Consider the following 19,597-nt stretch of genomic DNA (forward strand, 5'->3'; position numbering starts at 1 on the left):
TAAGCAAAGTAAGCAATTGCGGGGGGCCCCGTCAATGAGGGGCCCCGGAATCTTTAGTCCATTATCCATAACAGTTGATAGAATATGGCACTGTATTAGCAAGGAGGGCCCCGTGGGTGATGGACGTTGGGGCCTCGCGCTAGACAACCAAGCACCCCCCCCCCCCCCCCCGACAGCAACAAAATTTAAGTTGAAATGTAACATTTTTCAAGACGGATGCCAAGTACCCCCCGGTAATTATGTATAGAGGGCCTCAACAATTCTTACTGCTTGGGGCCTCCAACACTGTAAACCCGCTACTGCTACGTATGGGGACACGGTTTATTCGGGGCTTGAACCCATGACGGACATGTTGTTAAGTCGTACGAGTTGACGACTGTACCACCAGACCGGTCAATTCCTCCGTCTAATAAGGCCTTAATTGGTCGTCCACCATAAACTGCACATGTTTCTCAGCTTCATCGTTCTTTGCATGCCGAGGAGATTTCTCTCACCGAAAATGCTGTCAGTCGCTGTCAAAGCATGCAGTCAGTTATTATCTCAGCTGCTCTCGCCGTGTTTGTAGAAACATTCACAGACCCGTTTTGGTAGGGTCCCAAAAAGTAGAACTAGAAGCAAATGAAATATTTCACAAACAGACGCTCCGAGTTGTTCTAACATCATATAAAATAAAAATGATAAATGCTATTCGAGAAATTTTACTATTTGTATAATTTTGCTTGAAGTGGTAGGCTTTAACCACAACATTAACTATGTGATATGGTTATAACTGCATTGTACTATATTTTTTGTTATTCATAAACTATTTTAAAATTCATCAAATGGATGTTTCTAATCTAAAAACCTAACTGTCAAATTTAGAAACATTTCCATCTCCAAATCCGCTTGTAATTGGTTCGCGTACTACCTGTTGTGGTAAACCTATGGGTAAACCAATCATGTCACTGATAGCCATGCGCAGGCAAACTTTGCAACGAAAAGATCGATGCTTGTTAACACTGTGTCAGCGGTAGTGATGGGACATTTTTAACCAAAAAGTAGGAACGAAACTAGTTGTTTTTAAAAACGGAACGGAACGGGTAGATTTCGTACGTTAGGTTCATGGTCTATATCACGAGTATCGAATGCAAAGAGTGGCACAAAACTAACGTTTCCGTGTGCAATACTGGTTCCAACCGATCTTATCCCTCCAACCATTTTGACTGGACCTACCGTTCCTACCGAACCTGCTTAACGTTCAAAAATTTGGTTAAGGAACGTAACGAATACACTAGGTTCGTTTCCAATCGCGCATGATTTGTCAGTGGGTAGTTATAAATTGCTACTAGCTGCTATCACCGACGAGTTAGTTCTATCCAAATTTTGTTTTTATTAAAACATTATTTATCTTCCAAATCACATTTAAGTTTCTTCAATAATTAATTGCTTGTTAATTAATTATTATCTGCTTGTATTGCATAATATCTTAATAATAACTATCTTTATTCGAATGCTAAATATGTGATATTCTATCATACAATATTCTCTTATTCAAACAAATTAGTAAATCAATACAAGTTACAATTATGGCACGTAATGAAATAAAATTTGATAAACTTATTTTTAAATGAAACTTTAAACCCTGATTTTTTCGTAAAAACTTTCTTTCGAAAATAAAGCATGAAAGAGTAGGAAGCTAGTGTTATATTTAAAAATCTCACTCCACGCTGTGCGATCATTCGATCGTCCTATGTGTGTATGACAACTCCACAGACTAGGTCCGTAGCCAGTTTTGCGAAGAAAAAAATAAACATTCGCTCACGGCGATATCGGTTAGCACATTCAGTGCCACAACGACAGCAACCAGCGAAGATCGCACACGTGAAAGCTTTTTCGCCAATATAACTGTCTGGTGGCAAATTTTCGCTATCAGTCTGTTTGTGATCAGCACGCTACATTGTACGATCGTTGCGATCCGTTAGTGAGGTTGTTAGAGTGACAATTGTGTTAACATTAAGTGTGCGTTTGAAGTGTTTCAGATTTTGTAGGGCAATAAGTTTTTTCCATAACTAATCATTCAGCAGCTTTGAGGTAATGTTATCTAAATAAACCTTTGTGATTCATTATGTTATTTATAAACCAAAATTAGTGAGCTTGTTTACCAAACATGATTACTGAACGATAAGATATTTCCTTCTGCGAACAAAAAAAAATGGAAACATTACTTTCCTACCGTACAATTTGTTTGTTATTTCTGCGTGAATAGTTTTTGAAGCAAAACATTTCAGTGTATATCACGTTCGCCATTGTAGTTAAATTTACCGAACGATCACGATCGCGGAAAGCACAAAGCTGGGAAAGCACTCTAAAAGTTGTTTGCAACGGTCAAAAGATTATCATCGACCATAGCTGCGATTATCTACTGCTACTGATTCACTCATCTTCCTGTTCGGGAGTCATTCAAGCTTGTGATACCGATAATTTAATTAGCAACTAGGGTGGTCTTCCGGCATACTACTAACATTCAGTCGCATTTGACCCATTCATTAAATAGAAAAGCTGTTATTTGCAACCTCATCACTCAGTATAAATAAACTCCCAGTCCTACATAGTTTACTAAATCATTCATTACAAACCAAACACACGTATTTACAATGTTTTTGCCTTGTCCGTTACAAATTTTTCGTAATAGTTCACAGTGTATGACAAATTTGCTTGATAAGTTGACTATTATATTAAACTGGCCTTCGTATTGTTGAACGTTTACTGTCTCGTTGTCCTTAACATGAATCTTTGGTTGATCACGGATGGTTTGGTACTCTGTGGTAATCTCGTTAGTGTCTATCTTTTATGACCATAATGCTGTTTGTTTATTCAGCTTTATGGAAATGTCTAGTAACGCAAGCCACATAGTGCACAGTGTAATCTTTGTATACTTGCACGTATTAATGTAGGTGACGAAATATGTGTTATCGTCGTTAAATACCCTAATTAAAAGTAAAATGGTTGTACATGATACAATAAGTTTGTGGTAATCGCTTGACGTGAAGTGTTGAAAATTAGTTATAACATTATACCAGTGTTCTTAATGAACGATACATTCACCACTTCATACTTTTGAGTATCTACGGAACCATTCATCTGGTGCGTGAAACCATGAAGCCCATTGCTCCAAAGTAATTGCTACACACATGCTCGAATTACCACTCGTTATCATACGATTGTCGCATCGGGACCGTACGCATCTAAATAATCTGCTCTGCAATGCCACACACAATAACAAGGCTGTAATAAGGTTTTACCTAACCTGCAAGGTTAACATTGCAAAGATGCGTTGTGCCTACGGGTAACAGCAAAAACCTTCGTTTCTAATGACATTTTTACGCTTCTTTGCTAGCTTCCTGTATTACCTGTTCGCTTATCTACCCTGGCTACGATGGCATCGCTATATACCATTGCATTCAGCCTCGTAAATGTAGTAACAAAGTTTGTGCCCTACAATAACGTCAAATTTTTGTTACCTTTGCCAGAAATCCAAGCCAACGGTTGGACCTGTTAGTAGGTAGCGTGCTTTTAGCTTCCTTCAGATGCAATGATGATCGTTTGATTGAGAAACAGTTTATTAGCATAGCCTAAGGAAAACAACATTCATCAAACGCAGACAACATGAAACCGCAAGGTGCTAAGTATTGCTAATATTTCCTTGTCCTATGTTTTCTTTTTTTTACAGAAACTTCCACTACCTACGCCTTGTCACAGTAGAGTGCACCAGCCAAGTACTTTGCGACAATCTGCCAACATCTACTAGTTCATGCTATGATCGAGGCAACTGACCTCAACTGTGCGAATTGCCGGTAAAGCGTGAGGAGCCATGGGCAGCTGGTTCGGAACCGAACGCGCGTTCGTTTAATATCAATTCTAAACGCGTTTGAATTGAATGGTTCGCAAAATAAAATAATATAACGCACGTGATGGTGAATCTTCCGTCAGTTCATGGTTGAGAGAGGTATATAAACAGCGTTCAAGTGTGACACGTTCCGTGCGTGACTGATCAATCGTAGTTCGTTAAAAGTGTGAAAAAATTGTGTCAAACAAGTGAACGCATACATACAAAAAAAGGTGTAAATACTCTTTTTAATAAAAAATTTAGCGTTAATCTTATTTTTTCAAACTTCAATCATCTGTAAAGCAACAACACCTTAAGCATGTACGGGCCGCTAATCCATTTCATTAAAGCGATAGGTAAGCTAAATTTTTTTTTTTATCTTTTAATTTATTATTATTTAAAATTTATATTTTAACCATATATTGAAACTTTTTGCAACTATTTTGCATTTTCGAATGCGTTATTAAACTATTCACGATACAATTTCCATATTCGTACTACATTCAGAACATTGACCATACAATTTATTGAATTATATAATTGTTTTGTTTGTAACTCCGTGGTGTACTTAATCCAGGACAATCCTTCAAACTCTTTTATCATGTTCTTGCTTCGATGCTGAAAGTTCAGCGTGCTGCACTACGACATGGTCTGGGTTGTAAGAACTAGCGGGAAACCATACGGAAAGGATTGGTTTCAAATATATATCACGATCCTTGGATTGGCTGACACTAGACTCGCGCACTAGTTTGAACGGAGTTGTTTCTTGCTCCGGAACAACAGACGGCAGTGTGGTTGGCACTTCTGTTGTTGTTAAAGCATCGACAACAACATCTTTTAATGGCACAGGCAGGTTAGATGCTTCCACCACAAACCCATCCACGTCATTTACCGTGTAGTTCACTTTCTGGGTTATGTTGTTGGCATCGATATAATGATAGGCACCGTATACCGTGCCATCTGCGTTCTTCAATTCCACCTTAGCCGATGATCCAGCATTGTATCCATACGCGTACTGTCTGCAATCCTGCCCAAATACCAAATACTGGCTGCCAACTTCCGATAAGCTTGGCAATTCACACGGACCGGGTGCAGCGTGGACTAGCACCGCAAACGGTAGAAGAGTACCTAAAATCAAGTGCATGATGGACTGATTCAACTTATTGACTGATGCTATGAGTTGCTCAACGCTCAACATTTATACTTTTGCTTAATGCTTAGTTTGGAAGAAATTATGGCCAATTGCATTCATTTGTCCCAATAACGAAACATAGCTTAAGCATTAACCGAACATTATCCCAAAGGCAACAGCTTATGATCGTTGTAAGTGATTAGAATAGGGTCAATCAACCGTGCCAACACAAATAGAAGTACAAACAAAGAATGTGCTGAATCGATAAAGCTTATTATTACTCTCATCATGGGAGAGCTCTTACATCAACAACGACAAGACTGTGTAAACTACGGTTACATTTTTCTACTAAGTTTAATTTAGTAATCATCTTATACTCGCGATCCTCTCATTTTGACTATTGTAAATCTTATTGAGTGCAGCAGTACATCTCTGCAACCAGTGCTTGCTTGACTTAAGTCACATTACATATCGTTCTTACGACATTCCAGACATCGCCAACTTTGGCTTCAGCTTCCCGTTTTCTTTAGTAAAACTAGCTCGCCGAAGCTCAAACTAGCCTTCACTTTAACTGGCTATTCAAACATACACATGCTATTCAAAGTTCGTGTTATTTCGATTTGAGCAATCAAATTGATAGCACACCAGTGACCGTAAACTTGTCATCCGGAGGCAATGATCGGCTAAACAAGCTTACGCAACGAAGAATCACTTATGTATACCGGTATGAATGTAGACACATACTTGCAACATCCCGTGAGACGCGCACGAGCCCGGTTTTATTTAGGCTTTGCGCGGCTTGAAAAATATCGACATTTTTTTAAGCGCGTGATAAACTTGTGCAGCAACAAAATTCAGGATGTATTTGTGTTTATTTAGTAAATACAGGTCGTATTGGTAATTCAAGTTGCAGTTGTATCGTTCTTTGAAATCAAATTATGACAACAACACAGCTCATACAAAGAACGTGTTACGTTATATGATGCAGAAATAGTCGCATTTGGCATTTTAAGTTTACACTTCCATTCCCCAATAATGTGTCAGTATTACCAAACATCAAAACTAGTAATTAATTTTTATAAAAGTCCTCAAAAATATAAAAAAGTATAATATAAAACTCATAGTACATTTAATTACGTTATAAAAAGCTATGCAGACATATTTTCACTGTTTGTACAAGTATTATATACAGTCAATACTTGTTATTTGTTACTATATCGTGTTTGCTGTTTTAAATCGTGACTGTTACTGATTGCTAGGGTTTTTTTTATAGTTGGCACGTGTATTGACACAAATTTATATCGCTTTAGATGAGGGAGAACAGTAGCTAAGGTTGCCATAACCATACAATACAACGAACTAAAGCCATTAAATGCACAAATCTCCTTCTCCACCATCCACACTCATAATCTCCAAAAGCTCGCTTTAAAGCACACAATTACGTATATTCTACCCCGATCATTATTTTGCATCATGCAGAAATCGTTAAAAAAAATCATGCTTATCTTTTAAATTAATCCATTCCGTGTATTTTCTTTTATAAATTCGCAGATCGCATACCGACCCGGTTCAACGTGTCTATTATGTTGTTTATGGCATGTCTCATCAGCTATATGTTACGAGTAAACATGTCTGTCAATATATTGGCAATGGTGCAGCCAATTCAAAGCAACATCAAACAATCTGCACCCTTGGACCATAATAACATATCTGATGGAACAACTAATCAAACAATGATCGAAAATTCAAAAGTCCCAGATGTAGGTGATTTCTTCATCTTGTATATGATTGCTACGAAATTTCATTTTTCTCTACAAAGCGAGTGGTTGTTTGTGTGTGTATGTGTGTGATTTTATTCAATAACTTTTTCTTTCTCTATTATTTTAGTATGGTCCACGATATAATTGGAGCTCTCACGATCAAAGCATCATCTTGGGCGCCTATTTCTACGGTTATCTGATATCGTCGTTGCCGGCCGGTATTTTTGCGGAACGCTTTGGTGGACGTAATATGGTTGGACTGTCGTTGGCATTTAGCGCACTCCTAACCGCATTAACTCCCCTAGCCGCTGACAATGGCATGTGGGCCACTATTGCCAATCGCGTGGCGCTAGGAATTTTAGGTGTAAGTAAACATGGTTTCCATCTATCTGAATGCTCGATATTATTTCCAAACAAATATGGATCATAACTCTCTTTGGTGGCATCGATAGCAAAGATATTTAACCAATTCAAATCGCAGCGGGTTTGATCAGCAATGCACAGCTACAATATAAGTGAATGTAAAAATTACCTAACTAACTCAAGATTATAGCATCAATGTTTTACATTTTTGTTTCAAATTTGATGGTTTAATTTGATCTCTATATATCAGTAGTTTTCAACCTTTTTGCAGCTTTACCCCCCATGTAGGGTGCATGTACAATTGCATTCCCCCGTTACGAGTTCATGAGCGGGGGAGAGCGTGGTCATGCATGGCAACAGTTAAATATGCTCGCATTCACATGCATGTTTCTTTGTATGCGTTATTAGACAGCTATTTCAGAGTAAACTGAATTGTGAATGTTTGTGAAAGTGAAATTGGCCCAAAGCGAAATTAGCTCCTATTTTTTTCTTAGCCTCAAGAGTTTACAGTGTTTAGTTCTAATCGCAGCTATATCAAATACGAGTAGAACAGCTGTGCTTGCATTGTTGCTATTTTTGCCTTCACATAACTTTTACTTATGATCTAATTTTATTTTGTTTTGTTTTCATTGTAAATTATATTATATCAGGGCTTTTTGTATCCGGCATTACACAACCTCATCTCTAAATGGGCACCCCCAGACGAGAAGGGAAAGTTCGTATCGGCTCTCATGGGTGGAACATTTGGCACGGTTATCACGTGGCCCCTGGTCGGCGTTCTAATTGAGACGCTCGGATGGTCCTTTGCCTTCTACATTCCAGCAGTAATCTCTGCCATCGTAGCAGTGCTGTGGTACATTATTGTAGCCGACAGTCCATCAACCCATCCTCGCATAAAAGCGGAAGAGAAAGACTATATAGAAAAGTCACTCGGCGACACAATCTCGAAATCGAAGCTCTTACCACCAATTGCATCACTTGCTACATCGCCACCATTTTTGGCCTTGCTAGTGTTGCATTTTGGCAACCTGTGGGGCTTGTACTTCTTGATAACTGCAGCACCTAAATTTATGAGTGAGGTAAGCCCTCTAAACATCTACGGGTTTAGTAATTTGTTCACTGTCCTAATGATTTCTACATTCAACAGGTACTTGGATTTAAGCTTGCCAAAGCAGGATTCCTAGCGGCACTACCATATCTAGCAAGATCATTGGCCGCATTTTTATTCGGAACAGTGGGTGATTTGCTTCGTAAAAAATCGATTATGAGCGTCACTGCAATACGCAAGTCCTTCTGCTTATTCTGTAAGTGTCTTATTACTTTAACTTTTATTGATCATTTCATAATAACAGAACAGTTACACTTTATTTTCGGACCAGTTGTTAAATCGTGCGAGTTGACGACTGTCTCACGCCGCTACAACACTATGTACATAAATTGAAATATCAACAAAAAACAAATTAATGTTTCATATATCCATGATTATTCATTAGCAAATTTGGTTGATTACGCATATCATTTCATATCACCAAATACATCACATAGCTTGTTGTCTCGCTTTTGTCTGAAAGATATACTTTATCAACATCATTAGGTCATTCATAGCTCATTTACATTTTAAAATCCACGCCATCCTAGCCAACTTGTAAACGAACCATACGGCAAAAAAATACCATACTGTTGCCATGCCGTGGTACGATCGTGGTTTCGACCTGTCAATGAAAATGTTGTATGAGGTGAAGCACCTTGAACCAGTTCAGGTTCAAGTGCTTTTTCCAGAAAACTCCCTCAAACTGACGCTCGACAACAAGTTCAAGTTATTTTACAAACATTTCGGTTGTTTTGTATACAATAACAACGGCACGAGGCCGTAGAATTTCCATGCCATAATATAAGCTAACATTTGCACAAATGTACAATCTTTCTTGACATAGTTGATGTCTTGTTTTCCGGAGAAACCCATCGTTTTAATACTCATATAGTTCGTGCCGATGCATTTCGATCGGTATCTTAAGCAATACTTTCAAACAAATTCATATGCAGTGAGCTGCGGATATCGTTATGGAATAGTAAATTCATTCACCACTCATCTTTCCCCTTGCACTCATAATTGGTGCCAATTTTCGCAAGGAAATTGCCAACAGTGTATTCCAGTGTACAGCTTTCAGTTGCTTTGACGACCCATAAATAGCCCCATGTTTAGTCTAGCGATATAGGCGATCGATCGGTCATAGTGCGCCTTTCGCATACACCTCATTCGTACACTCCATCGTGCGTTTCTGACTGACTGAGCAACTACTGATTCCATTTTAATTGCAGCTCACATAATACCCGGCCTGTTTCTCGTTGGGCTAATCTACATTGGCTTCGATCCATACGTTTGTGTCGCCATCATTACACTCTCGCTCGGGTTTAACGGTGCATCTACGATGACCAATCTCCAAAACTCCCAGGACCTGGCGCCCAACTTTGCCGGAACGCTGTACGGTATCATTAACTTTGTCGGAACGTCTAGCGGCTTCATCTCGCCCATCCTCGTAGCTCACTTTACCGTTCAGCAGAGTACTATGGAAGAATGGCAATATGTTTTCATGATTGGTGCGGCAGCTTACATCGTTCCTGCGCTCATATTTATCGTCTTTGGTTCAGGACAGGTACAGAAGTGGAACGAACCGAAACAAACGCAAGCGAATGCAGAGTTCCAACACACCTAAGTTTACGACAAAACCTCCCGAAGCTACATTTCCACACAACTCTTTCTCTTGCCACACTCTTCCCTTTCCTTCTTCTATCGAATCTCAGGACAATTTACTGTCGATAAATCGAACCCTACCGTCATACGGTAACACTCCCAACCATACTAACAAACGAAAGTATTATTAGCTACGAAAGGCAAACGGTGCTCATGAATTAAATTTAGCTATATGACTTATATTAGATTCATTTATATATGCATTCAAACCAGTCCCCCGAGTCTTGGTTATTTGTATATTTGTATCAAACGTATGTCAGTTATCTTATGCGTCGAGACATAATAACATAACAATACAAAAAATAGTTCAAAAACTTCGCATTTTTGCCGTCGTTTGAGAATCCCGTGATACTTTTGGTGAATCCCATCTTCTTTGTTCCAACCGAACTAAACTGGTTTAACATGGGATAATAGAATTAGGTCAATCTAATATATGGAGAAATTCACTTTCGTACAAAACAAAATTTAGAATATACAAGTATCTCATGATAACAATATTTTTTACGCAAATAAATTGTCCAATAAAGTATTTTACAAAAAAATACAGTGATAGAAGATAATTATTTATTGATTTTATGAAAATAATTTACGATCGTCTGCTGATTGCGTAACTTGTGTTTGAACAAAGTACAATAAAAAATATTCAAAGTGGCTCATTTGAGAAAAAAAAAATCTTTAAAAATGCAAAATTGCTCTAAATTAATAAAAACGATTTGGAAATAACAACAGTAGAACATCCCATAAAAAATGTGTATGCAAAATAAAAATGAAATACCTGTAAGAATGGTTCCGAGAAATAAAAAGGGCATCATAAATTAGGCCACCAAATATATAATTGAGAAAAATTTTAAAAGATAACTAACTTTTACAAAAAGTACCAAAACTCCTTAAAATAAGTCTAAATATTTCCAAATACGCTGACTCCTCCAACAATATCGGCAATTTGTTCAAAGTATCTGTCTACTCAGCGTAGAAACCTACATAGTCAAAAGAGTTTCTACACTTATTTGTGGTACCATGCAGACGGGTTTTCATTGCTATTCTTATTCTTGCTTCGGTGAAACGGTGTGAATGGCAATCGAACCCTAACTGACCATATACAGCACAGCGTGAACATTCAATTAAGCCCCGACTTTTTTAAAATATAACCACTGCAAATATTATGCTAAGTTAAGCCAAATTGTAGTTATTAGAAATACACAGAACAGTCAGAACAAATTTTAGCAAAGTTTTTAAAATTTAGGAATGGAACCGAAGCAGTTAAATTTGAAAAAGGAACGGAACGGAGCCGATTCGATTGATGTATGGGATATCTTTTCTTTATGTAAAATATAATATAATGGCTGGTATTATTGAACCCGTTCGTAGCGGCGGCGTACGTCCCGACACTCATTTTCCTAACGTACTAGATGGTTGCTACAGTTATTCGCCACGGTGTTGTAGGAACGGGCGCAAGAAATGTGTTGCCATCCCTAGAATTTCATGCGAGCGCCGTACGTTCCCGCTACGAACGGATTCAATAATACCAGCCAATGTTATCTTGTTTTATTTCAAAAATTATGAAACAATCATATCAAAAAAAGAAAAAAGAGAGAGGTCTTAATCTATTGCGTAATTTTTGAGGTGGGGTTTAGTGATGGGCGTTTCGGAGCGCACCAACTGCTCTGTAGCCGGCTCGAGGAGCGGAGTCGTTGGAGTGGATCCGGCTTCGAAATTGTTTGAAGCCGGTCTGAGCCGGATCTGCCTTCGGATCCGTTTTGCCCATCACTAGTGGGGTTTCTTCCGCGTTACAGTTTGTTGCACTAAGGGCAGAGAGGGTCGAAAATTTGAACATTTTGCGTTGCGCAATGAATGAATGGACGCCTTACACATGAGACATTACATTCCATAGCATTATCTTTGTATCTGTCTTGTCTAATCAAATTCGTAATATTACCAAAGTTGTTTTACTTGGTTTTAAATTTTGTTTAAACTAATTTGTCATGGCTCATGGGTCATGGGACAATATTGTTTCCTCTTGAGTGCTTGATACACACTAGCTATTAGTACATGTGTGTACGCTTGTGATGCGCGGGTCGACCCGAACCTACCGACAATACAAATGCAACCCGGAACGCTACAGGTAGTAACTTTGGTTCCAGTAGGTTCAACAGCTCCTACTGCATATGAGCATATGATATCCCGGTCAGTGGATGCAACGAGTTCAATAGGTTCATACGAGGCCGGTTGGTTCATAAGACTTCAGTAGGTTTAGTAGGTTTGGTGTTATCATACTAGTTCGATAAGTGCATTCGAATTCAGTAGGCTGCGTGTTTAACAAACGGCGAATGTAATGAATAAAAAAGAAAAAAATCTATTTTAATCAAATTCGCCGTCTAGTATTCCCAACAAATAAAAAAAATCAATTAAATTCATGGTTCTCCAATGGATATGGTATCGAGATAGTATCGATGGATATGGATATTCCCATCAGGCACAAGTCTAATCCTAGAGTTTTGTTGTATTGCTCTGTGAGCGTATCAACTTATCAAATGAAGGTAAATTATACATATCTGTACAGTATGCCGTTAACGTTTACCAGTCATATCACTTTCGCTCTAATCAAGCAATACATCCGGTCTATTATATTTCCAGGCACCATTGTTGCAGTACTGTTTGTTATACTGTGAAAGCCACATGTTTCACACGAAAAGCACGTTTGAAACTTTTTTGGTAAAAAGTATTGCTACGTGACCAGAGCATTGATAACACGGAAGAAAATCATATCACTTTATGGTTTGTTTAGTGATTGTGAAACAATGCATGTTAGGAAGTGCAGCTTATTTCAAAGACGATGCAGGATGTTTAATATTTGGAAAACTATTTATTATCTACAGCTATCTTTACACATTACTTGCAAACGCTCACCTAAACAGACCGACACAATCACTGGATTGTTTAAGCAGCACGCAAGTTTTTTTTCCGCAAACGTAGGAAGGTGACATCAACAGACTCTGGTAAGCAATTATAAACGTAAGAAAATCAGCGATACAGCTATTTCGACAATCCTTCCGGTACACATTTTTTACTCATTTCGTTAAATATGTAACCGTGTGCGCAGCTGAACTTATTTTCATCACACATGGGCCTGCAATATAAACGTCAACAGAAAAGATTATTTGTATTTTGTTTGTTTGTAAAGTTGGTTGTACATCATAGCATATCTTAACCATGTATACTCACAAGCCACGTTTGCAAAGATAATATGAGCGTCGATCATGCGGATCGTGAAGGATTCCATCGCGAGGACAAATCTTCACTCCGAAAGGTGCAGATGGAACAATTGGCTGCGCTCCAACAGCTTGTGCTTGAATTTTTACTCCAGCAGTTTTGGCTCCCGGCACGCATGAATGCTCTGAGTATAACTGAGCATTCAGATGTTGCGCAGGCGTTGTACAAGGGCAATGTACAGGATGTACTACCTCTTTCGGAGCCTCGGCATTACCGGTCGCCATAATTTTGACACACTTTTCACACCCCTGGCAACATGTAGGTGGCTTCATTGTTGGTGGCATCATCGGGAAAAAGTGAATGACAGGTGGCGCCATTGTAGTTGTCGTCGTTGTAGTTGTAGTAGTTGCAGTTGTCGGTGCATTTCCTGTAGCGACTATTTTAATTCCTGACAACTTGCACGGACAGCATGCTCGGTGATGCTCGACTGGCGTAGAGGAGCAATGCGTACATGGCTTGGAAGTACCAAACCCTTTGCACCCAGTGCAGGCAGTGTGTCCCGTAGGATGATTATTGGTATGTTCTGAAAACAATTTGCATGCCCGTGAGTTGTCTACGGGAACATTTTCCGAGAACAGTTGTACAGTGGGCGATACGGGGTTTGGTTCGCTAAACACCATAGAAGGCGTATTGCTTGTAGATAATTGGGGAGGAGCCATATCTACACTCTGACCAATTTCCATTAAACCGTAAATCGTATCCATAAAATCTTCATGATACTCATCAGATCCTGAGTCTGTGGCACCATAAAACGCTTCAAACCCATCTGTAGAAAATTGATCATTCATTTCTCTGGTTAACGACGTCTTATTCATGCTGTAATTCAGCGGACCCGATTTGTGTTGAACATTGCTAGATGGAAAATACGTTCCAGTGCTTGGTTTGGAGGGCAATACTGTCTTTCCATATGGGTTCTCTTCTTCTACATAAACAACCAGTGGGTCTTTGCTGTTAACCTCACTGTATTGGTGGTAGTCTAGCTGTGATAGTGGCGTTAACGATGGCGAATCGTAATGGTAGATCTGTGAATCAGTAATCACTGAAGGCGGATGGTACTGTGAATTCATTGCCGCTACCACTATCGCTGTAAGAGGATACTGCCCATCTCCACATATATTGATCGGATCATCTTCATCGTAATAGAACACAGCCAACCCGCCAAGACCCTGCTGCACAACGAAACACACTTTTTCTTTAACAGACTTTTCATTTTCGTATGAGTACCAGGATAAATCACGGAATGCATAAGGGCTTCGAACATTGCTGTCCCAAATCTCTAGCGACCCACTGTACAGTTTCCGACAGATTTTATAATACGGACGAATCTTTAGCTGCAGAGCTGGTGTACCCACCCGATACTCATTCTGAATGTACAGCTTGTACGTTAATGTCATTGTTTGAATTACAATGACAATTTTCCCGCAGCTCAGACCAGCCATCTTCCATCGATCCACGTGGTAATCCTGTAATAATAAGAATGTGCTTATACGTTGCAATTGATTTCGATGGTCACTCATAAGTTAATGCTCACAATGCTATTGGAAGACCCTGGACTGCATGAGTACAACGGTGCTATGAATGATGTTTTGCGTAGTTTTCTAAATTCCGTCGTACTCAAGATAACGTAATCTGCATACTTATCCAGTTTTTCCACCGGATAGTTCACCTCAATCACGGACGGTCGGCTAGGAACAGTCACCGTTAACACCAATCCATTCAGATCGCAAGCAAGTCTCAAATCCCTTAACAATCGGACGTACTGATCCTGTAAAGAAAAGTTCGTAAGCATACTGACGGAACCGATTTTGTAGTGTACTGCCATACCCTTTCCTGTGGTGCTGGATAAAGCCAGCCCAAATCGATTCCATGGAATCCATGAGCTAGTGTAAACTCGACCAAATTATTCACAAATGCAGCTCGCCGTTGATCATCACACGTTAGAAAAGCAAACAGCTCAGAAGGCACTACTGACCCCCCAAAGGACGCAATTATCTTCAGACCGGACTTCTTGATATTGATTCCTTTTGAAACGGAGAGAGAATGATTTTAAATGTCGTACTTTTACAGAACACTGTTATTATGATAAATGAACAAAAAAACTCACTGTTATCGTGGAAAAATGGTAGCGGCACTCCATCAGGGCTTATTAAAATGTCTGTCACAATCAAATAACCACACTTCAAATGATCGACTTTCGTCATACCAAAGTTGCAACTTTTCACAGTAAGAAACAAAACCGGCGCCGTTTGAGCACTATTCACCCCAATGTCACCAAGAACCAAGCAGGCAGCTATTACGCCTGCCAATAGAGCTGAGCACGTAGAATATTGTTTCGCACCCATCATCGTTGTCTTGTTGCAGCACACCGAATAATTTCTATCGCACTGTCTGCAGTTACGCACCGTGCCGGCCAGTTGCACCGTGTAGGCCAAACCATGCGACTTCAAACTAAAATGTACACGCTGGATTGCAAGGGCTTTTATAAACCACAAGCTATCTCGCTGTGCGAAGGGTCAAACCTGAGTGTTTTAACTGCAAGCTTTTGCAGCGATGAAAGCCCGTATGACACTTTTCACGACTTTTTTGTTTTGTTTTCAAACTGTCTGTCGTGTGTTGTATGCATGCAATGCGACGTGCAAAACGATACACACTGTTCTCACCCGTATAAAGAAAACAAACAACGTGCCTTGAACTGCGTGCGGAACGTGCAATTCGGATTTTTCGGACGATTCGCACCCGTTTCCTTGAAACCCCCAGGAGATCCCGTTTACTAGAAGGAAAGGTGCAAAGCTCTTCCGAAAACTACCGACCTTTTTTGCTACTCTACTTCAATTACGCATAGAATGTGATGCACCTAAACATTTGTTTCTTCTGTATGAACTATACACCGATAACACTCCGGTAAATGGTGTGCAGCGAAAACAAATGAAACGTCATATCTAGTTAACAATAATCGTTATAAGAGGTTTTGTACCGCTGAACAGATCAACCACTTTCCAACGTGGTTAACAATTATCATGCTGCTCTACCAACTAAAAAAACTGCAGTTTACGCACGTCTTAATGTGGCATATTTGAGCGTATGCTTAATGTCGATAACACTCGTTGGAATTCCGTTGGTCGAGTTTTTGGGAGATAATTTTGGGCAAGCTATAACAACTCCGCAATATACTGTAGCAGCTTTATGTTCAAATGTATATTTGATAACTTTTTCTATTCTACTGCAGTAAGCACTTTTTTACATATTTTTTAATCTTTATATGGTTCTTCATTTTTCTTCAATGCGTATGTGCACTATTTGTTCTGGGTTGCAATTAGTGCGACCCAAGTTTAACCCATCTTGTTAATTTGTTAATTAGACTTCTATTCAGGGAAACATGTTATTCCTTGTTATATACCACGTACATGGTAAGCCAAATTTTCGTTTAACGACTGTTGCAATTTTATTTTAAAGTTTTATTACAAACGTGCTTAGGTTCTATTTAACATTAATATTTACAATGAACAACGCAGAACTTCTATGTCAATCACAGCATCATTGTTTCCAATGATGTGGATGACATAGTTCGCAAACAAACTTAGGATATGGCTGCGTTTATCTAATGCCATTTAGTACAGGCAAACGCAACAAACCGAACAATAACGTTGACGAAGACGGACACTCTGAAATTACAACGCTAATTCGCTGGTGCAGAATCTGCCCAGCATCAGCAAATCTTCTGCTGCCAGCGAATTTGTGTTCCAGTTTGTCTATTGCAGGACAAAACGAACATGACGGAGATGGGACGCGGTTCATTCGATGCAGCAGCTCTCCATGGCTGATCTTGCCGTTTACCAGCAAGAAGAGCGTGCTGCGTTGAAGGGACGATAAACAGGAGCGATGAATCAATTAAATGTTAATTTATTATGTTTCTATGTTGTTTATTGTAACAGTTTGTAACATTTTTCTTTAAAGTATAATGATTCCTTTTTTTTCAAATTAAGCTATCTTAGCCGTTCTTGGCCTGCCTAAGCCATCAACGAGGTTAGATGGCCATACTCATAGAAGGATAGTCAGCTCGCTCCCTACGGTGCTTAAATCTATGACGCCCATGTTGGTTGTTAAGACGTGCGATTTGACGATCAAACCAATCCTGTGTAACTGTTGTTACCAAACTAAAATAATGGATAGCACAATCCAATCAGCACGTTCATGTCTAATACATGCTTCACATTCAAAATGACGGTGCTTTGGAGATAGTTTTTAAGATTTAGTCTAATAATTCAATTATCAAGCACTCCCCAACCTTCTGATTGCAGCAAATTCATATTTTATTATAAATGTTCATTGGCATCAAGAATTAACGATCTGTTTCCGTTTGATATTTGAAAATGTTCTGATCTAATCTTTTTCCACAATATGTTTAGAAAGTTTTGGTGCCATATCCTAGTTTACAAACTGTTCTTCAGATCATTAAGTGCCTGTTACAATCTATCATCGAAGTACACACCTCATCTTCCACACGTCTGTCACGAACATCACAAGTTAAACTTATCCAGCGTAACAGAGGAGATTACAATTTAAAACGCCATTTATCCGGGCTCATTGGGACTTGACCTCACCGGGATACTCAGATTACAAGGACAATAGGTACAAGTGTCAACACAATACTAACTTACTTATCACCTATTGTCAACACAATAAGTCCTTTAATTTTGACTATCATATCTGACCAGCACGGATATACGGACATCCGGATGAAAGGTAACCGCATAAACGGCGCTCCACTGTATTAGGATATTTAAAATATGTCACTATTATTTCGTTTTAGGCGATTTGCGGCAAACATGCGGAGAGATAGTTAAGAACAGTAAATGTATGAATTGTGCAAAATGTTATTTCTCATTTTCGTATATTTTTTCAAAATTTTAAGACTATTATTACATGACTTATTAAAACAAAAAATTTAGAGTGGTACCATAAAAAATAAACACACGTCGAAAAATAGGTATTTTGTACTAACTAATGAATTTAAAATTGTCCATTTAAATATATATTTCAAAAAACATATTTTGGGAAAGTTTTACAGAATTTTTTTTTTACGATTTTTAAAAGTGTTTTTATAACTTTTTTTTTAGATTTTATGAGTTTTATTAGGATAATATCAACATATTTTTTAAATAAAAAGAAATAAAAATAAGTCTGTTTAATGATTTAATGATTGTTTTTGAAATTCAAACGATTTTCAAAACATAATTAAAAATTGCCATGAGAGGCTTTTCAGTTTAGTGACTAACAGTCAAAAACTGATCCGATGAAACAAAAGCAACACAAAAACCTCAACAACGATTTTTTAACTGAAATCAAATGTTTCCTATTGTTGCACACCAGTAATGTAATCAAACCCTGATTTTTTTCCTCCCACCACCCACTCTACTATCGATGTTCTCTTCGACCGCTACAAAGACAACTTTTTTTCATGAATATTGTAAACGTTGATGAGGTTGTGATTTTTAGCATTCAATGCGATACCACTCACGGCATGTAATTATGTAATAATAAATAGAATTTTAGTTTGTTTCAATTCTAGATAGTATGTTAATGTTCCAGAGTAAAGTAAACTATATGTAAATGACAAATTAACTTCCGATTTCGTTCACTATAATAAGCTGCACGAAGAGGATGTAGGGGTTTAAGTACGATATTTAATTTATTGAGGGAGTGTTTCTTATAGCGTTATATTATGTTACATAAGGTTACAGCTACATGTTACAGCTGGTCGAAAAATTGCTCTTTTAGTATTACGGGTGAAATCCAATTTATTGGTAATAAAAGCTAAAAAACAATCTATGCTTTATGAAAACTCTTGGTGTCGGAAGGGCCCGCCTTTTCCCATCCTTTTACATTTTGAAACACAAATAAGAATGCCAAGACCGGGAGAAAGATTACCTTTACCAAGCTTTTTCGAACGTAAGCCGGCGTCGAAGCTTCAAGAAGCCGCGCCATCTATTGGCCATTTTACACACCGTTACCGCTTTCGCAACAATACGTGGTATGTAAATTATAATGGATAAATCAGCTAAATTAAAAATTAATTAAAAAAACGATACTTTTCAAGTGGAGTTCCTAAGAACAACGTAGAAGTGAGATTTTTTTAAGACAAAATTCAAGCACCTCTTCTAAATAGTGAAATTTCAGAAATTGCATAACTTTCAGGAGCGTAGCATTTCACTTCGTAATCAGTCAAAACATATTTCATCCGCAATAACTACCGGTGCGTATCTGCCTCCTGATAACCTGAGGTCCTCGAATATAATTTTAAAACTAAACATAGCTAATCAGTATTATTTAAGTATTTGTGTAACTAGAAGGTAGACCAATAAAAATGAATATGAATATGAATATAATGAGGTTTATAGGCTCAAATATTCTACGAATGGAAATGAAAAATAGCTCTATTAGTTCATAGATCAATA

The 19,597-nt window shown here is 38.4% G+C and overlaps 3 protein-coding genes across 4 annotated transcripts; 1 reads left to right on the top strand and 2 right to left on the bottom strand.

The window, feature by feature from the left end:
• The first annotated feature begins 1,807 nt into the window (after positions 1 to 1,807).
• Positions 1,808 to 10,416, top strand: LOC120902345 (sialin). 2 transcript variants are annotated; one of them, XM_040311030.1, is made up of 7 exons: positions 1,808 to 2,070; positions 3,710 to 4,221; positions 6,549 to 6,757; positions 6,885 to 7,121; positions 7,771 to 8,199; positions 8,268 to 8,424; positions 9,440 to 10,416. In XM_040311030.1, exons 2-7 carry the CDS (start codon positions 4,185 to 4,187, stop codon positions 9,832 to 9,834), a joined length of 1,464 nt encoding a protein of 487 aa, XP_040166964.1. In that variant the 5' UTR covers positions 1,808 to 2,070; positions 3,710 to 4,184; the 3' UTR covers positions 9,835 to 10,416. The 2 variants fall into 2 exon arrangements, with proteins under 2 accessions (XP_040166964.1, XP_040166965.1); XM_040311031.1 differs by lacking the exon at positions 1,808 to 2,070 and adding an exon at positions 3,382 to 3,541.
• Positions 4,258 to 5,019, bottom strand: LOC120902346. Its single transcript, XM_040311032.1, has one exon. The coding sequence runs from the start codon at positions 5,007 to 5,009 to the stop codon at positions 4,452 to 4,454; it is 558 nt and encodes a 185-aa protein (XP_040166966.1). The 5' UTR covers positions 5,010 to 5,019; the 3' UTR covers positions 4,258 to 4,451.
• Positions 10,417 to 12,715: 2,299 nt separating the features above from the next.
• Positions 12,716 to 15,966, bottom strand: LOC120902344. The gene is made up of 5 exons (XM_040311029.1): positions 15,247 to 15,966; positions 14,967 to 15,163; positions 14,674 to 14,907; positions 13,095 to 14,605; positions 12,716 to 12,999 (listed from the first exon to the last, which is right to left on the bottom strand). Exons 1-5 carry the CDS (start codon positions 15,485 to 15,487, stop codon positions 12,906 to 12,908), a joined length of 2,277 nt encoding a protein of 758 aa, XP_040166963.1. The 5' UTR covers positions 15,488 to 15,966; the 3' UTR covers positions 12,716 to 12,905.
• Positions 15,967 to 19,597: the final 3,631 nt, after the last annotated feature.

The sequence above is a fragment of the Anopheles arabiensis genome, chromosome 3, assembly GCF_016920715.1.
Source record: "Anopheles arabiensis isolate DONGOLA chromosome 3, AaraD3, whole genome shotgun sequence".
NCBI classification, from domain to species: domain Eukaryota; kingdom Metazoa; phylum Arthropoda; class Insecta; order Diptera; family Culicidae; genus Anopheles; species Anopheles arabiensis.

What these genes read in the sequence shown, in the direction of transcription:
- LOC120902344 (XM_040311029.1), bottom strand. Translation starts at nt 15,487, where the DNA reads ATGATGGGTGCGAAACAATATTCTACGTGCTCAGCTCTATTGGCAGGC. An exon ending in ATCCAGCACCACAGGAAAGG is followed by an intron (nt 14,908 to 14,966) that starts GTATGGCAGTAC and finishes TTTTCTTTACAG; the next exon opens with GATCAGTACGTCCGATTGTT. An exon ending in CAGGGTCTTCCAATAGCATT is followed by an intron (nt 14,606 to 14,673) that starts GTGAGCATTAAC and finishes TTATTATTACAG; the next exon opens with GATTACCACGTGGATCGATG.
- LOC120902345 (XM_040311030.1), top strand. Translation starts at nt 4,185, where the DNA reads ATGTACGGGCCGCTAATCCATTTCATTAAAGCGATAG. An exon ending in CCATTTCATTAAAGCGATAG is followed by an intron (nt 4,222 to 6,548) that starts GTAAGCTAAATT and finishes ATAAATTCGCAG; the next exon opens with ATCGCATACCGACCCGGTTC. An exon ending in CAAGTCCTTCTGCTTATTCT is followed by an intron (nt 8,425 to 9,439) that starts GTAAGTGTCTTA and finishes TTTTAATTGCAG; the next exon opens with CTCACATAATACCCGGCCTG.
- LOC120902346 (XM_040311032.1), bottom strand. Translation starts at nt 5,009, where the DNA reads ATGCACTTGATTTTAGGTACTCTTCTACCGTTTGCGGTGCTAGTCCAC.